Here is a 19,959-nt window from a genome sequence, read left to right on the forward strand (position 1 = left end):
TGAGCTCCTAATGGAATCAGTTCTGGAAGAGGCAGCTGAGGGGCTGAAAAGCTAGTCAAAAAGGGGGTTTGTAGGGAGTAGGAAAGAAAACAATTTTTTAAAAAACCAAACAAAACACAAATTATAAGAGCCTACTATATACGATTTGGCACAAATAACTTGAAAATGCAGATGAAATGGATAATTTTCTAGGAAAAATATTTAACAAAACTGATTCCAGTAGAGAAAGAAAACTAAAACCAATTTCTGTTTTAAACATTGAGGAAATTATAAACTATTGTACAAAAAAGTATCAGGCCTAAAAGATAATAATCATCTTTTTAGTGCCTCTTTAGCAGATATGCTTGTTATATAGTTGCCTAATAAAACTGTTCTTTTAGAAAAAGAAATATGTAAGTTTTTGAGTTGAATATAACATTGATATCAAACCTGGTAAAAATAGCACCAAAGAAAGAAAACAGACCAATCTCAAATGAGGGGTAAAAAGCAAATTGGAAAATCAAATCCAACTACATCAATAGCTAAATGTAAATAGACTGAGCATTCCAAGTAAATGGCAGAGACTTTGATGGGATAAAAAAGTAAGATCCAGTTATATGCAGTCTACAACAGATACACGTTAAGTACAAAACTGCAAATTGAAAGCAAAAGGATAGTTATATACCATGCAAAGTGTCAGAAAGCTGGAATACCTATATTAATATCAGATAAAGTACTCTTCAAGACCGGAATTTCCAGAGATAGGGACACTTCACAATGATGAAAGGACTAATATATTAGGAAGACACCAATTATAAATGTTCACACTTAAAAGAACTTACAAATTCATGAATCAAAAAGTGATGGAACTAAAGAAAGACAATCCATAAACATGACTGAAGAATTTAGCACTTCTCTCACAACTGATATAACAACCAGACCAAGAAAAAACAAATGAGCAACGATATAGAAGACCTGAGTGATCGTATCAACCACATTGACTTAAATGACATTTAGAGAAGACTACAGCCACAAAGTACAGACAACCTATTCAAATGCACATGGAATTATCACCAAGATAGATTATATGCAAGACCATAACGCAAGTTTCAGTAAGTAATCTCAAAAACTTGCAATCTTACAAAGTATGTTTTCAGACCACAATGGAATTAAATTAGATTCTATAAGATTAAGGAAATCCTTAAATATTTGAAAGTTAAGCAATACATTTCTAAATAGAAATCATAGTACAAATGAGAGAATATATTCAACTGAATGAAAATGATTTATAGCATACCAAATTCTGTAGTGTGCAGCTAAAGCAGTATTTAGAGGGAAATGTATAACCTCGTATGCCTGTTTTTGAGAGGAAGAAAGGTTCAAAATCAATGACTTAAGCTTCTTTAGGAAGCTAGTAGAACGATGGAGAAAATCCAAAATGAGTGAAAGAAAAAAATGATAAAATTAGAATCAATGAAATAGGAAAGCGTAATAAAGAAAATGTAGCCAAAATTTGTTTTTTAAAATATAAGGTGTGTCAAAAATGTATACACACATTTCGAATAATTACAAAGGCAGTGTTTATTAAAATACATTTCATTTTCAAACTTGAACTACCAACTGTTAAATTGTGTATATATTTTTGGGGGGACACCCTGTATTAATAAAATTGATAAGCCCCTAACAAAACTAAGAAAAAAAAGGAGCTAGCACATATTAGCAACATTATGCCAATAAATTTGACAATTTGGATAAAACGGCAAATTCCTTGAAAAATACAACTTACCAAAATTGATACAAAACCAAATGGATAATTTTAGTAGTCATACTTATCACAAAAATTAATCTGTTATCATAAACATCCCCACGAAGGAAACTCCAAGTCCAGATGGTTTTACTGATTAATTCTATCACGCATTTAAGGAAGAAATGATTTTCACAAACTTTTACAGGAAATAGAGGGAAAAGAAACACATCCTAATTGGTTTTTTGAGGCCAGTATAACACTGCTACCAGAATCTGATGAAGATATTAAAAGAAAATCATAGGCCAACCCCTATGAACAAAAATTCCTTAACAAAATATTATCTAATTGAATTCAGCAGTATTTCAAAAGGATAATACTCATGAACAAATAGAATTTATCCCTGGAGTGCAACATTAGTTTGATATTTGAAAGTCACTCAATGTTATCCATATTAATAGGGAAAAGAAAAACATGGTTATGTTAATAAATGTGGGAAAACAATTTGGCAAATTTACCACCTGTGTATTATTTGAAACTAGACAACTCACCAAATTTGGAATAGAAGGGAACTTAAAGCTGACAATGAACATACATATACACATAAAATACGTATCTTTTGCCACAAATCTACAGCAGTATCATACTGAATTATAATATTTAAATATTATAAACCTATCTTTAGCTAATGGACTGAATGGTGAAATACTAAATGTTTTTTCTCCTAAAATCAGGAACAAATCAAGGATGTCCCCACTCCAATCACTTCTATTTAACATTGCATTGGAGGTCCTAGCAAGTGCAATAAGGCAAGAAAAATAATATAAGAAATGAAAAATAAAACTTGTCGTATCTACAGATCACATGATTGCATTTATAGGAAGTCTGAAGCAATCAGATAAACTAGAAGTGAGTTTAGCAAAATTGCTGGAAATAAGGTCAAGTAATGTGTAAAAATCAAGTGTATTTCTATATATCAGCAGAAAACAGAAAATGAAAATTTAAAACTGGCATGATTTACATTGGTATCAACAAGCATGAAATCTCTAGGAAGAAGTCTAACAAAACACATGCAGAATTTTTGCACAGAAAATTAAGACAATGAGAAGAATTGAGAAAGACCAAAATAAGAGAAAGCTATACCATGTTTTTAGGTTGGAAGATTCAATCTTGTAAAGATGGCAATTCTCAGATTTATCATTGCATCTAAGCAATTCCAGCAGGGTTTCTTTATGGAATTGCATAAGCTGACTCAAAATTTTATAGGAACATAAAGGGTCAAGTCAATCTTGAGTAAAAGTAAAATGATAGGACTTACTCTATCCAATGTCAAGAATTATCATAAACTTATAGTAATTAAAACAGTATGGTGTTGACACAAGAATAGAAAAATAGATGAACAGAACTAATGACCTTTGTTAAAATGAAGAATCCATACATACGTGGGTGTATTAGACATCTCTTGTACACCACCCCAAATCCACTCAACCCACCCTTTACTCCAGTTTCATCCTGGCTTAGACCAGCTTCCCACAGACACAACCTAACAATGCTTAGTATTTCTTCCTAGCCCAGACACTATGGCACTGGGTGCCTATGAGATCACATTTGGCACTTGTGTGTGAACTACCCAGAAGTACTTGTAGTTAATACCCATGTGCCACTCAACCAGTGGGGTTGGAGGCTGATGGGTAAATGCTTTGCTTTCCTCTCCAACTCCTCAGGCACGCAGTTCCGAGATACATTTGATAAGGTTCATCTGAAGGTCCTGAGGGATTGGGCACTCAGAACAGTGGTCAATTCTCTAACTTACGCTTGTAGAGGCTCTCTCTACATCTCTCCTTCACTCCCTGTCCCTCACTCTTGTTTCTTGGGAACACTTCACAAATAAATTGCCTGCATAACAAGCCTTTGTCTCAGACTCTGCTTTTGGAAAAGAACAGGTTAAATTGTGGATTCATATAATACATCCAACAAAATATGTATACATAGATTCACCAAAAAACACATTAAAAATGCTCATAGCAGCATTACTCATAGTGACATCAAACCGGAAATGATCCAAATATCCAAAAACAATACATAAATTGTGGTACATTCATGTAATTTCATGAAACAATGAAAATAAACCACTAATACACACAGAACATGGATCTTACCCTAATCTTGAGTGAAAAAAGCCAAACATTAATGAATATATTGTATGATTCCATTTAGATAAAGTTTAAAATAGAGGAAAGTATTTTGTTCCTAGTCAGGATAGAGATTGTGTCTTAAGGGGGGTCTTTCTGGAGTGCTGATAATTTTACATCTTTTATTCCTTTTCTAAAGCGAAGTTAAATGAATTTGTTCATTTATTGGTAATTGACAACATGTAGTATTTATATACTTTTTGAGTATGTTTTACTTCAATAAAAGATGTTAAATAGCAATATGTATGTCAAAGAAACAGAACAAGAACTTTAGACAAATAAGAACTTGCAATGTGTAAAAAAATAAAAGGACTAAGGCTTGGAAGACGAACTCTCTCAAATGGTGTAACAGAAAGTAAAAAGAAGAGCTGGAAGATAAGAGATAATCAACCAGTTCAGAAGTTCCAACATCCAACTAATATGAGTGCCAAAAAGGGTAAAAGGAAAATGAATTAAAGGAAAGTATAAACTAACATAAACAATGAGAATTTGCTAGAATAACAAAGAACTATAAACCTTTAAAAATGAAAGTGACCCGAGTGGCAAGTGGAGTGTCCTTAGGTAATAAGTGTAAAATTTCAGGGAACCGAAGATTTAAAAACAAATGTTATGAAAGGGAGGAGGGAGGAGGGAGAGGGAGGGGGAGGGGGAGGGGGAGGGGGGAGAGAGGGGAGAGGGGAGAGAGGAAGAGAGGGGAGAGGGGAGAGGGGAGAGAGGAAGAGAGAGGGAAAGAGAAACAAATTGGCATAAGATTTCTCAATAGCAACCCTGACCACCTTTGTAGAAGACAAAGAATTATCAAGTTAGAGGTATCAATACATTTTCTTGAACAGCTTCTCATTTTTCCAAGAGCTTTTATTGTTTTTGTTTTACATTTCTTGCCTCTTATGGACTGAACTGTGCCCCATCGAAGTTCATTGTGTTGAGGTCCTAAACCCCAAACTGGATCAGGATACCTGGGTCCTGCTTTCAAGTTGTACTAATATGTCACACAAGCCACTTCATAGCTTTGGTTAAATCAGGGGGTCAAATGGTCCCTTAGGTCCCTCCTGATGCTACTATGCTTCTTGAGTATGTCACCCTTAATGAAGAGCTGAAAATATGAGAACTAGGAGAGCTGGGATCTTCATCAGATTTTCTAGAAACGATAAAGATTTTATAAGAAACTGAAGCTGATAATAAAGATCCTAGTTTTACCTTAAGAGGTCAGAAAGCACTTTGAAAAGCAATTTTACATTTAAAGACATTTTAAATTAAAATGACAAGTGGCAAAGGGATTGAAATAGCAAAGCATATACTGAGTAAGAAAAATCTTATCAAATGAGTAATTGTACAAAATAGCTGATGGAGGATGTTGAACAAAAATGGTGGGGTGGGGGAACTTCATTCCTCTGACCTTCTAAAAAGTCTGATTTATAATTAGATTAGCTTGTCTAAATTTCATTTCTAGGTGCTAATTTTTGTTAACTGCATACAAAGAATGGCCATGAAGACGTGGGTAAAACTGAAACAAAAGAAGCTATCAAAGAATGATGAGTGACTAGATTTTTCACAGCAACCTAAACTTTTATTTTCCTTCAGGTAAACTCTCCTGCTGATATCTTACAGGAAAATAAGTATCTGTAAATAAAAGGAACATGTCAATAATCAAGTCTTCATATCAGAATTTAAATGATTTCATCAGTTACAGAATTTACCTTCTCCTTACTACTAAGGTAATAGCACCTTCTAAAATGAATTTAATGAAACAGATTCAATGTACAGATAGCACTTGAGTAGTACATATGTTTTAAACAGACCAGTTTCCTTTCAGTCCTTATACTGGCATCTCAATAATGCAGGTTAAGTTGATGGCTACAAACAAGCCAACGTGACTGGTTGCATTTCTAGGATCTCTAACGCTGAGTTCAGACTTCTTGAGTTTGCTACCTACTATCTAACTTGTTAGCTTTTTAATCCATAGTACATTTCCAGTGATTCTGCTCTATCCTATTAAGAGGTTATATAATGAAATGAGAATTAGGTGCTAACATTTTTTGTTGGAATCATTTTACAGATAATTCACCCACCTCATTTTAGGGAGCACTTAAACTCAACTGTATTTTTATCCATGCCACCTTTGTTCTCTACATCTAATGTATCCTTTCTTTCGGAAATACATTTCCCATTGTTCCCTTTAGCCAGCTGGTGCATATTTATACAGGAAATCCCAACATTTTCTGTGGGCCATGTGTTTCTACTGGTTTCTACTTTCTTCGAGGAAAGCTGTTTTTTGTGGGCTTCCTCTTTCCTCCAAGAAACCATAGGTAGTGCCTCCCCTTCTCCAATCTGCCAACTACTTAGTAGATCCAAAGCACAGCTCCAGGTGGTTAGAATGAGAGGAGCTGAGATGACCAGGCTGGTCAAAACCTACCCAGGAGGTGAAGTCTATTTGTGAACTTGGATTCATCTTTGATTCCACTCAACACTTGACGGGCAGGTAGTCAAATATTTCATGAAACAAGGCTATACTCTAGGCGCCTCTTGTTTCAACACCTGTTACTTCTAAGAGTTATTCTGGCCATCAGGGGCCCTTCAGCACTGCTCTGGGTAGACTGTGAACAATGGTCCTGCCTAATTCTTTCCCCCAAGCTCCATACAGCTCTTTTCAAGGACTAAGTGGCCTACATTTTACCTAATAGCGTGTAGGCTAATTCTGCATCTTCAAATACTCGCATCTAAAAGATGCTTGTGCTCTGTTACTATGTTGTTACCAGAAATAAACAAACATTGTTTTATCTACTTTGATTTTTAATGTAATTAATGATTTAGTTTTCAAAACAGCAAGTAATTATAGAACAAGAGAAAACATTGCTGAGATGATGCCTGATCTCTAACATTCAGGCCAGTGCTGGACCACAGAGGGAAGAAATGTATATTCATGGTGTTATAACAAAATCAGAGTAAAACGACCATTCAGGAAATAGCAATAATGAATTTTATAACAGAAACAATATGTTTAGAATGAGTCTGCCAGTAATTGAATCTTTTTTTGGGGTGGGGGTGTAAAATGACAACCTAAGTCCTTTAGAAAGACATAGGACAAGGGATGCCCAGATACATCCTGCTGTTAGGAGTGCATCCCTTCAAAATTCAGTGCACAAAGGTTGTCCCATTTAATTTTCAACAGTTTTCACTTTCTTCTTGCTCTCCCAATTTAAGTAAATTTCTACATTACTCAGAAATTATCAGAAACTCATTCAGTTTGAACGACAAGTATTCTGTGACATGGGGTAAAAAGTTGTCTTTTTCAACCAAGTTATAAGACATAATTGTCAATAAAGTGCATTTCACATAAGAGTACCCATTAGGAGAGTAATTTAAAGTGCAATATATAAGGTATGTTAACTAGTGCAGAGTTGCTACATATATACATTATATGTGCCAAGTCCAAATAAAGCAGGATCTTTTCTCTCCCTAAGCCAGACAGAACAATGGAAACACACTTCCACATTTTTAATCCTTTGGAGGTATGTGTATTTTGGTCCATCTATGTGTGTGCATGTGTGTGAGAAAGAGGCTGTGCCTCAATATGTATAAAACTGCTTAATGGTCTGTGCAAACATTTAAGTAGTTTCCTAGAATCTGAAACCTTTAAACACTGACATAATTACACAATCGCCACTTCTAAGTAGCATTAGGCTTGTAATAATGGTTGAGCTATTTCAGCCTGCATATCTGGTAAGGCAGGTATGTGACTGTGAGTTAAATGTTTAAGGAAAATTATAAAAAATACAACAACTAGAATGCTACCAAGGGAGACCCCTATGAAATAAGCGTATGCCTCCCCTCGCGTGTACTCTCCCGGTCTGACACTACCATGGAGGAGTGGAGCACTCTGCGTGGGAGGACTCGCTTTGGAAGCTGTTGAACTGAGCAGGTCCTGGACACTCCTGAGTGATCCGTTGTGCGGCATGACAGGGATATCGAGGAGGTGGCAGAGCAGTGGGTACAGATCCGTGGAGTTCATAGCTTCTTTTGTGAAATTCTTTCTGAAGGCAGGCCCGTGGGCTAAAAATATTGGATGCATTTCTGCTAATGCATTATCGTAACCGTGGTTGCCTACTGTAAAGATAAAATGCATGAAAACGTTACCCAACCTGCAGGCATTAAAATGGAAATAACTGTTGTACTGTCAAAGTCTGAACAAGTAAATGCAAACTTTATCCAATCTTTTAAAATAGTCTTTCACAAACAACCTTTGCTGTTGCCAACATCATAATTCACTTCAGGAACTGAAAAGGCAAATGGTCACAAATCTTTCTCAGGCCAACGTGACCTTACGCAGCACAGGAGGAAGGGTAAGGGGCAAAGCTGGGCCAAGTCAAGGGAAAATGGAATGGATTTTTTTTTTTTAAATATATCTTTATTGATTTCAGAGAGAGGAAAGGAGAGGGGGAGAGAGAGACTGAAACATCAATGATGAGAGAGTCACTGATTGAGCCCACAACCCGGGCATGTGCCCTGACCGGGAATCGAACCCTGATCGCCTGGATCCCTGGTCGACGTTCAACCGCTGAGCCACACCCGGCCAGGCTGGAATGGATTTTTTTTTTTTGGTGGCAGGTAAACTACTTGTTAGGTACCTTTTATGTTCTAATGATTGTTCTAAAGATAATGAACAATCTAATGACTGCTCTAAAGATAAAAGATAAAGGTGCTCTTAACCAATAAATCCATGATTACTAACAAAAGGGGAAAAAATAAAGAAAAACAAAAACACCCCCCACAAAAATCAAACCTCTAGTTACAGTTACAATCCACAACTGAAAAAAAATAAAGGTCAAGACTCGAGGGTAAAATCTTGATTTTCAAGATTCAGATCAGGATCTTAGCACTGGTGCCTTAGTGTGGATACAAGTAAAGTAAAAACTTGAGGAGTCTTCTGACTTGCCAAGTGATACAAAATTGAAAGGTGAAAGCCCGGCCGGCTGTGGCTCAGCGGTTGAGCATCCACCTAGGATCCAGGCAATTGGGGTTCGATTCCCGGTCAGGGCACATGCCCGGGCTGTGGGCTAGGCAGCCGATCAATGACTCTCTCAACATTGATGTTTCTATCTCTCTCCCTCTCCTTTCTCTCTCTGAAATCAATAAAGATATATTTTAAAAAAAATTGAAAGGTGAAAACTCATTCATAATAAAAGCTGCACTTTACTTTTTATTTTTGTGAATGGCACTGCAATTTTTTATTTTCTTTTTCGATTACAGTTTGTGTTCAACACCTTTTCTGTATTAGTTTCAGGTGTGCAGCACAGTGGCTAGCCATTCATATAGGTTACAAAGTGCTCCCTCTGATAATTCAAGTGCCTACCTGGCACCATAGATAGTTATTATTAATATTGTTGACTATAGTCCCTATAATAAAAGCTGCATTTTAAAGGCATGTGTGCTTAGCATGGTATCAGGGTGCAAAGTTGAAGGAACTACTGCTGATAAGATGGCAACCTAAGAAAACTGACTGGCTTTATTTTAAAGTTGGTGAGGACAATGACTAGCAAATCAGCCTCTGGTACCTACACAGCTACAGGGAGATACCCAAAGGGAGAGTACAACATTTTAAAAAAAAAATCTCAAATCATTTTCTCTGAAAGTCATGAACTGACCCCTAGTCATCTCCTCAAAGCAATTCCAAATCTGCCTGGCCAAATCTACCAAAAGTCTTTCTAAAGGCCATGATTCTTTTGCATTTATTCAAGTAAAAATAACCTGGATTTAAGAAATCATCTGTAATTATTTGACAGGGTACTATGCCAGTCTATTGATAACATCGACATTGGGAAATATGCCATTATAGAGTTTGCAATTGACTGGATGATTGTTCTGTTCATTTCTATAAGAAGTTGGGATCTAGACTCTCAGTCATGAAGACAAAGGTGATTCTCTCATATCCCACTTTTTATTAGAAAATCAGATTTGTAATGAAATCATTATGACTTATAAAACCTTTTCCATGAATAGGGACTTTGTTTTATAGTGGTAGCCCCTACCATAAGGGCTTGATCCAGTAGATAACATTTAATAATGGATGCCTAAGGGCAGTGGTTCTCCAACTTCAGTGTATCTGAGACTCCTGGGGGGACATGTAAAAACAGATTGCTAGACTCTACCCTCACAGCTTCTAATTCAGTTGGTCTGGGTTGAGTCCAAGAATTTGCATTTCTAACAAGTTCCCAGGTAATATGGATGCTGCTGGTCCAGGAAACACACTTTGAGAACCTCTGCTTTTGAACATCAGGGCTTAATCTCTTGTGGAACTCAGGCTGAGAAGAACTGCAGTGGTCAATATTTATTTTGTTGAATAAGTGAACACGATATAATATAAATAGAAGCATTATTAAGGTTTTCTGTCAAAAGTAGGTATGACCGATCTATTGTGTAACTGTAGTTCACCAAACCAAATTTCAAGAAAGCACCTTAAATTCATGTTAGCTGAAAAATTTTGAGCAACACTTCTAACATAAGAGCTAACTGCACGATACACGAAAATCTGAACACAGAAAGGTGGCAACTGTTTTCATGGCCAAAGAAATTATTTTTAAAGGCCTTCTTAAAATGGGTACCTTGTGCGGTTAAATACTGGTTTACAGATCATTATCTATATGTAAAACCAGTTTTAAGGACCAGAAACTACATACATGTATGAATTACATTATGGAATATAATCTGTCACTATGAATTATGTATACATTACAAGAGCCACTGGCAGGCAACTCCTTTTCATTTTCTCAATACATATGATAGAAACCTAATTCTACCTAAAGGGACATTTTTGTACATCTCATATATATCAAGGACCAATACCCTAAAAAGCATCTCTAAATAGTTTGACACAATGTGGTTCCTTCAACATTCAATTAACAGAGTAGAAACAAATCCCAGTGAACTGACAACTGATCAGCAGTGCGTGTTAATATCTAAATCAACCAGGAAGCCCATGCCAGGGGGTCCAATAGAGGGGGTTTAATGTGGAGACTAGTTACAAAAGTGCCAAAGAGCTGAGAAGCAAACATGGGATGAGAAGCTTATCCAGTGATTGCGAACAGAGGGAACCTCCTAGAAGCCCGGGGCTGGAGGGACACAGGAAGAGGTGACTGGTTTTACCAGAGCCCAAAAGCCAGGGCTACTTAGTAACAGCTGAAGCCATAGAGACAGTTGTCCAGAGGGAGCTGGGATCACAGAGGAAATGGAAATGAAACCATTGTTAGGGACACAGCCTGAGGCAGGGAGAAGGGTACAGATACCCCGGCTTCTCCCTTCCTCCTGGCTTCCAAACTCCTGTCAGGGTGTTCTAATGGCCAACCCTAACCAGAAACCAGTTCACAAAGGAGCCTGGGGAATTCAGTCTGTAATGGTCAATCACTGGTGATATGAAGCAGAGAGTTTGAGAGCAAATATGCAGATGACGGACACAATGAAGACTAGTAAAGCCCTGTGGATGACTGCTCCATTTGGCTTGCTTGTTAAAAACAGTACGAGAAGAGAAAATCACACACTAAGGATGAAAGAAAGTACCTTATTTTGCACGTCTGAATTTTAAATGGAAGTTCCATTATATTCTAAATTTATTCACTGGCAATATCTCCAAAATTACATCGCTAGGTATTAGAACACATCTTGATATATTATTTTCCATGACACATTTCCTTCGTTTTAGAAATGTTCCCAAGGTGTAAAGCAAAGCTGGCCTACATTTGGTAGAGCCACAAGAGGGCAAAACAAAAAATTGAAAGCTGATAACTGCAAATAAAAAATAGAGTTTCAATTCCAATGAAATCAGGCCCTGGACGGGTGGCTCAGTTGGTTGGAGCATCACCCCAATATGCCAAGGATGTGTGTTTGATGCCTGGTCAGAGCACATTCAAGAACCAACCAATGAATGAATGAATAAGTGGAACAACAAATCTCTGTCTCTCTCTAAAATCAATTAAAAATTCTAATGAAATCAGAATATAAAACAGATACAGAAAATAATTCAATTTATAAATTTCAGTTATGTTTTTCGCAGGACCATAATGGTTATAATTAGTGGGACAGGTCACTGTGCACAGTTTTGGTTTGGCTTCAAGAGAAGTAAATATGTCATTTTTAGGAGGTGACCCCTTTTTAAAGCCCCAAGGATCTTTATTTTGCTATTAATGTATGACACTAGCTAGTTATTCAATCAGTAAATAAACTGCTGTATTATCCATCGAGTCCACTTTAGCACATACAGATGCTGAATGGGAAGAAACAACTGTAACATACTCACACATAAAGCCATCTGACTTATTCTGTAAAATATACCACCCCTCGTCAGCCACTGCTATAATTGGTTGAATTCGGTTGTTGTATTTGTAATGCCATCTTTCTGGAATCTCTTCTTTTTTGTAAACAGTCAGGTTAGGATGAGCATGAGCTAGTGCCTCATAGACTTCATCAAATTTGCCTGTAAGAGAAGGGAGGAGAGGCGCTCAGAACAAAACCCTCACTGCTACAATCAAACAATCATGGCAACGGAGGTCAATCAATGCAGACACCCCACCAAGGTCACAAGCCAGCAAGCTGCACATAATGAAATCTAGCCAGACACTTTAGAATTCCCATCCCCTCTGAGAAATCTTGAGGGGGAAAACTGAGAAATAATGAATCTTCTAAGTAAATTCACCTTATACAATAGATCATTTTATACAACCTGAAATCTCTAATTTGAGATTTCTTAATAACTTACACACACAAACGCAGGTAATACTGCAACACCCAAACTCAAACAAAGGGTTACGTTCTGGTAGTTACTGAGTGCAGAGGTAGAGAATCTCTAGATAAAATACGGTGAGAAGAGGGTGAGGGTTGGGAAAGGACAGGCTGGAGATGGAAAGCAGATTGTAAAGTGGAAAAGTTCTTTAAAACCCTGGAGGTCTTGCCAAAGCACTCCCTATACCTTCATATGCAGTAAACCCTGGCACTGTCTTCACTCCTTTCCTTGCTTTTCAAATCCATTGGTAGGGGTTCCTCCCTGCCTCCCACACCCGACAAGGCGACACCAAACCAATCTTATAAAGAAAACTGACGCGTTAATGGGATTTTCTGAAACAACAAACAACTTGCTATTTTATACTGACTTTGTTGAAGTTTGTGTACAGGCATGTATGCATATTTTAACATTCACTGTTTCCTATGATCCTCTTAACTCCCCTGTGAGGGGTAGAACTCTCATTTGTGAGGTACTCAGCTTTTCCAAATCTTTTCTCTCATTTGATACCTAGACTAGCCCCAGGAGCTGATAAAAAAGAAGTGGGACCAGTTAGTCTGAGTCTGGCTCTGAACTTACACTGTGATCTGGGGATGCAATACTAGATGACAGGGCTGATATGAGGCTTCAAGGGGAGATTTAGAAAAATTTAAGGTCTTGTTATTACTTCCCCTACTTATAGTTAAGAAAATGAAATTTCAGGTTGACCAAGGCTTTCTCCTCCCTACACTCCACTGCTTCCCTATTAAGCGGGTCCTAAGGATCTACCAAAGGCTTTTAGGGCTTCTAAGAAATCATTCATTTTCTATCTTCCCATCTCATTGTTTCTGAGGAGGCTGCAACTTTCATTATAGTCAATGATTCCAAATGGTTAAATCCACCTGCCAAAAATATACAGACAGTACTGACAGTGCAATATTCTAGGAAAAAGTGAAAAATTAGACTCCAAGTGATACCATCAGGTTGGTATGAGGAAATAAAATATCCTGTTACCTACTGCCAGCTGTCGGAGGGGAGGGGGTTAGGGGCTGGGTGAGAGGGGTGAAGGGATTAAGCAAAGAAAAAAAACACACAACTCAGACACAGACGACAGTACAGTGATTCCCAGAGGGAAAGGGGAGTGGGGGCGGGTAGAAGACAGTAAAGGGGGGATAAGTGGTGCTAGAAGGAGACTTGACTTGGTGTGATGAACACAATATACAGATGGTGTATTACAGAACTGTACACCTGAAATGTATGCAAATTTATTAATCTATGTCACCCCAATAAATTCAATAAAGAAATTCTGTTAGCATATTTTCCAGGAAGCAGCTAGCCTCCAGGTAAGCAGTTGCAGACAACACTGAAGGCAAAAAAGAACCAGCTGAAACAGGTTAAGCATCTATTTCCCACACAAGGCAACCAAGAACTCATTATAATATTAAAGTCCCCAATTCTGAGGCCCTGGATGCCATTTTCTGAACATGGGCTGCAAGAAGAGGCAGGACCTGCTACTGCGCCCCCACCTACCCTACACCACCCTTACATACTAGGACAAACATTTCTATCATGAATATTCATTGATTTGACAGGATAAAATCACAGAGGCTCCCCACGTTGGGCTTTGGAAATTATTCACCATGGGCTCCTTATTTAGCAGCAAATAAATTGCACTTTGTGTGGAAACCACTCTTGGTGTAATGTCTGGGATCTTGCTCACCAAGAAGTGAATGCAAGTTTGGTTCAGTAACAAAAAACAGAGATTTTGTTTTTTCAGAGTCTAAGAATTAAGTTCCAGAATGTTACCACGACACAGGCAAGCATACTTTAAAGGCACAGAAACAAAAATTCCCCACTCGACTGCTCTGAGCACATGCAGACCTGTTCTCAGACCAACACTCAGACAGACTCACCTTTTTTGGGCAAGATAGCTGCTACTGGAGATTGGTCAATCAGGATGTAATGGTCTTTATCCAGGTACTGGTCAAGTTCTATTACCCTCTCCTCAGAACACTGGGTCATTCCGTGATCACTTGTGATAATTAGGTTCAGAGTGTCCCACAAGTTTGCCTTTTTCAGCATTTGTATAAGATATCCTAACTTGTTGTCAATATCTGAAATGACAGGCCCCATGAGTGGACTGTCAGGTCCCAACTGGTGGCCCATGTCGTCAGGCTCTTCCCAATAGAGAAGACCAAGGTTGATGGATTCTTTTGATGTAAACCACTCAATAATCTTGGCAACTCTATCTTCAAATGAAACAGACTCATTGTAAAGCATGTAGTGAGTGGGAAAGCTCTCATGTATTTTGACATCCGACCCGGGCCACATGGCTGCACCACTGGCATGTCCGGCCCTCTGGTTTGTGATCCATATTGGCGTTGCTCCTTCCCAAAACTCAGAGTCATAAATATTCATGTTATCCAAGGAGAAAGACTTGTTCAGAATAGGATCAAACATGTCATTTGCAACAATCCCATGATTCTCAGCAAAGAGGCCAGTTACCAAAGTATAATGATTAGGGTAGGTCTTTGTAATAAAGATATTAGTCACTTGTTTCACACGAACCCCGGATTTCATAACATAATGAAAATGGGGTGTTGGAACTCTATATAAGTAATCCCAACGGAATCCATCAAATGAAACTAGCAGAACCTTTTGCTGGTCCGGTTGGAGAGAAAATGTAACTGAAAGTGTTAACGCAGCAAGTATGAAGGCTGCCCGGAGGCGTTTTGAGGTCATTTTCAAAGTACCTGATCAGTTCAGCATAAGATGATCTGCATAAAAAAATAGAGAAGTTACTAGCATATAGTAGATCATTTTGTTTTGTATACTTTACTCAAAACTGAGAGTAATGGTTCTTAGTAATCCCAGTTATACCATAAATCGCAGCGTGGAAGAATTATGTGGCAGAACTCCACCTTAAACAAGAGACCTCGGGGCTACCTATATAATAAAGCTAAGAAGTTTGGGTGCATTAGAAGCTGTTTTACTTTCCAAGAATTTATCAAAAATCAAACCATTCCCAAGGAGTTACTCAAATAAGTTCCAAAACATCATTTTAAAATATGGTATAATTTACATACAACTTTTCAGAAACATTGTCAGGTTTACCAGACATCTGACAGTCAAACACCTGTGAACATATTTATCACTGTTAGACCTACTATAGGAACTTAGCAACAAGAGAGTATCATCAGCAAATCCAATAATGCTTTTAAAAATATATACACACACCTCTATTTTTCAAAGCCAAAGCCTGCCCTGGCCAGGTAGCTCAGCTGGTTAAAGCATCATCTCAATATGCCAAGGTTGCAAGTTTGATTCCTGGTCAGGGCACATACAAGCAGCAGCCAATGAATGCATAAATAAGTGGAACAGTAAATCAATGTTTCTCTCTGTCTCTTTCTCTCCTTTCCCCGTTCTCTCTAAAACCAATAAGTAAATAAAAAAAATTTAGGAAGCCAAAGCCTATGTTTGGTTCATCATGGTTAGAGATGTTACTAGAGAGAAGTAAAAATACATGAACTTGGTTTCTTGAAGAGACATAAATTTGTGACATTCAAATACATTTGTGAAATATAATATGCATTCATTTATTAATAATCAAATCATAGCCTTCTTTAAACTAAACCAATTAGATTCTAAGTATAAACAGAAACATATTTTTAGTAGATATTTCCATATTTGTTTAATATTTATTTTAGTAGATATTTCCATATTTGTTTTATTTTCTCTTTATTTTTTCCCCATCATTTATCCTATACCCTCTTCCACTCCACCTACCCCCTCTACCCTGCAACAATCATCACACTGTTGTCCAAAGTCATGAATTCTCTTTTTTTTGCTCAATCCCCTCAACCCCCCCCCCCCCCGCTGTGTGTCTGCTCTCTATCTATGAGTCTGTCTCTATTTTGTTTGTTAGTCCAGTTTGTTCATTAAATTCCACATATGAGTGAAATCACATGGTACTTGTCTTTCTCTGCCTGGCTTATTTCACTTAGCATAATGCTCTCCAGGTCCATCCATGCTGTCGCAAAAGGTAAAATCTTCTTCCTTTTTACGGAAGAGTGGTGTTCCACTGTGAAAATGTAGCACAGCTTTTTTATCCACTCATCTACTGGTGGACACCTGGGCTGCTTCCAAATCTTGGCTCTTGTAAATAATGCTGCAATGAACACAGGAGTGCATATATTCTTTCGAATTAGTGTTTCAGGTTTCTTCAGATAAATTCCCAGAAGTGGAATAGCTGGGTCTTAAGGCAGTTGCATTTTAATTTTTTGAGGTAACTCACGCTATTTTCCACAGTGGCTGCACATGTGCATTCCCACTAGCAGTGCACGAGGGTGCCCTTTTCTCCACACCCTCGCCAGCACCTGCTGCTTATTTATGGATGGCAGCCATTCTGGCAGGTGTAAGGTTTTAATTTGCATCTCTCTGATGATTAGTGATGTTGAGCATCTTTTCATATGCCTATTAGCCATCTGTATGTCCTCTTTGGAGAGGTGTCTATTCAGATGTTGACCTTCCTAATGTCAAACTTCCTTAACAGTTAATCGTATCAGTGTAGAAAAGGCACTTCCAGATTAAATTATCTTTCTAGACCAAGGCTGTTGGTCTGCTGTTGTTTTATCAATCTGCATATATTTCTAAAAATATTTTATTCTATTCAAGAAAGCTAATAAGAGGCAATATGCATAAATGCATATGTAAATTTTGTCAGTCCTCATTGGGCTTGCAATCAAGCAAGGATCTTTGGCTGTCTACTTTTCCTGTCCATTCTTGCATTTAGGTATTTATAAGCTCCAAAAACTGGCTCTAACAACAGTTTGTGCCAAGAAATCTCCTGAATTCAGCTTTGACATTTTCCTAATTTGAATACACTACAGACATTTCTAAACCTCAAAAACAAACCCTGTCTTGCCTTGCTATATTATAGCTATAGGTAAATAAAAACTGCTTGGCATGTTTGCTTTGCTTTTAGATGCAATAATTCTATTTTGTTTGTTTTTAAATCATGATTTCACCACGCACAGAACTAAATTAGTTAAACTGAAATTGTCTTAAGTATTGGTCTCAAGACGATTACAAATTAAATTACAAAACTATTTCTCAAATGGCAATAGTGTTTCCCATTCTGGACAGGACGTTAAAAATCAGTTCCAGTAAGGAACTGAAAATATATTTGCCCACGTATATGGATGAGGACGGTGGTTCCTTCCTCTCTCTCCCTTTTCCATCACCTTCCTAACACAAGGAAGGCTAATGTGAACCAAATATAAGCTTAAAAAAAGAATCAACTACACAAAACACCTGATTTTCCTCTAAGTAAATTCATTCAGCAACTGGGGTAGGCAGGAAAGAAACGCTTCCCGGGGACAAAGGAAAACAAAAGGTACGTGCTGTGTAAAGCTTCGGAATGGCTGGAAGCAGAACCAGCACAGAGCAATCAGCAGGGGGGTGGGGGTGGGACGAAGGGAACCTGCCCGCTTTCTTTTCCATGCACAAAACGCTGACAGGCGGCGGAATCCCTAGCGCTGGGTCCAGACTTCACCGGCCTGCTTTCCCGGTCCTCTCCGCCTCCAACCCTGCGCCACCCACCGCACCCCACCCGACAGCCTGGGAAACCCGGCGGCCAGAGGCGCCGGGAAGCGCGAGGAGGGGGAACGTGGAGGATGCGCAGGTGTGTGCAGGGCGAGTCCACGGCGACGAGAGGGAGATGCATCGCCCCCCGTGCCCCCCAGGCATGCCCTCCTGGCCGCTCCGGAGGGTCCCGGCCTAGGGAACGCCCACCGAGGCGGGCAGGTGCCCGCACCCGGGCTGTGCGTGGACTCCGGGTTTGTTTGGGGGCCCACCGTGAGCCCACGGGAGGCGCGTGGGTGCCCGGGAGGCAGGCTGGCCCCTTCTTACCTTCGCGGCGACCCGACCCGTCCGCATCGGCTTGGGGCAGTGGGAGGCAGGACCTGGAGGGGCCTCCCTTCCGCAGGCCCGGCGCAGTGGCGGGGAGCAGGCGGGAGCCGGCGGGACCCCCAAAACCTGCAGTCGCTCTCCCGCACGCAACCTCCGCGCAGAGCACCTGACCCGCACAGCGTCCCGCCGCGGGCCCCGCCCCTTGGCTTTCATTGGCTCCGGTGGAGACTCGTACAGGCAGAGGACTCCTGGGAGTCGCTGAAGCGCCCGTCAATCAGCGGAGTGGGCGGTGCTGCCTTGCGTTTGGAGGGCGGAGGGGCGGGAGCCAGCAGGAGCAAAAGGCCCGAGCGGACCCCGCGGGGAGGCCCGCCGGGGGCGGGGCGGGGCGGGGCGGGGGGGGGGGGAGGGAGGGCGGACCCCCTGCTGTGCCTGGCGTCCTACCCCACCCCCAAGTGTGCCTTTTCTAGATGGGCGCTGGTGCTGTGGTCAGTGATGCAGAGAGATCATAATGCGCTACCCCAGTGGTTTGTGGGCTCTAACACACTGTTTTTGTTAAAAGCAACTTTTATTCTCTTATCTGTTCTGTTAAGATTTTTGTGTTTTTTTTCCTTTTTTTTTTTTTTAAATATATCTTTATTGATTTCAGAGAGAGGAAGGGAGAGGGGGGGAGAGAGAGAGAGAGAGAAACATCAATGATGAGAGATTCGTCATTGATCAGCTGAAATTTTCTTTATTTTCCTTAGTTGGTGTTGGTACCTGCTTTACCTCACAGAAATTTTCTTTGAAAGGATTTCATTTAGTCAGCTCTCCAGCCCCGATGTTTGTTGTCCAGGTTTCTGCAATATGAGGTCTCAGGGATCTGCCATAGGGAGGCACCTGAGAATGAACCAACTGAACCAGGCCAGCGTCAGATTAGGTTAATTTGCACAAACAGAGGGGGGAACAGCTACGCTGATAGTTGCAGCTGGGCTTCCGGCTCTGTTTCTAGCTTTGTTTCCAAATAAGCCGTAAAGCTATGAACTTCAGGTCCTATTTCGCTTTCAGGAAGTCTTTGGCCCTGTTTCTTCTGTTACCTTACTGTAGTGAGTTAATTTTTCAAGTTTTTTGATAATTGATGGTATTTTTTGGCCAGTGGGAGTGTGGTGGGCAGTGTGCACAGTTTGTCAATTTGATGCCAACTCTATTTGATGCCGCTGCTATTACCATCAATTATAGCAGTGACTTTGAGCTCCCCTGAAAGGATGCGTTCATCTACCCAATTCCCAGGCCTAATTCTGACCACCCTGCCATGGACAATATCTGCTTGGTTGTCACAAGTTAAGTTTCGACATCTAATTAACCCATAAAACAGAAAGCAAAACCAGTGACTTTGGCTCCTCCATTTGGCG

At 39.4% G+C, this 19,959-nt stretch overlaps 1 protein-coding gene across 2 annotated transcripts; it reads right to left on the reverse strand.

Annotated features, from left to right (window-relative positions):
* Nucleotides 1-1,549: 1,549 nt before the first annotated feature.
* ENPP5 (ectonucleotide pyrophosphatase/phosphodiesterase family member 5) lies at nt 1,550-18,768 on the reverse strand. Of its 2 annotated transcripts, XM_081140263.1 has the most exons (5): nt 18,572-18,768; nt 14,575-15,438; nt 12,203-12,379; nt 7,774-8,019; nt 1,550-5,053 (listed from the first exon to the last, which is right to left on the reverse strand). In XM_081140263.1, exons 2-5 carry the CDS (start codon nt 15,401-15,403, stop codon nt 4,998-5,000), a joined length of 1,308 nt encoding a protein of 435 aa, XP_080996389.1. In that variant the 5' UTR covers nt 15,404-15,438; nt 18,572-18,768; the 3' UTR covers nt 1,550-4,997. The 2 variants fall into 2 exon arrangements, with proteins under 2 accessions (XP_080996389.1, XP_080996388.1); XM_081140262.1 differs by lacking the exon at nt 1,550-5,053 and having other exon boundaries at nt 5,466-8,019.
* Between the last annotated feature and the right edge of the window lie 1,191 nt (nt 18,769-19,959).

This window comes from Miniopterus schreibersii (genome assembly GCF_964146895.1).
Source record: "Miniopterus schreibersii genome assembly, chromosome: 6".
Classification (NCBI taxonomy): domain Eukaryota; kingdom Metazoa; phylum Chordata; class Mammalia; order Chiroptera; family Miniopteridae; genus Miniopterus; species Miniopterus schreibersii.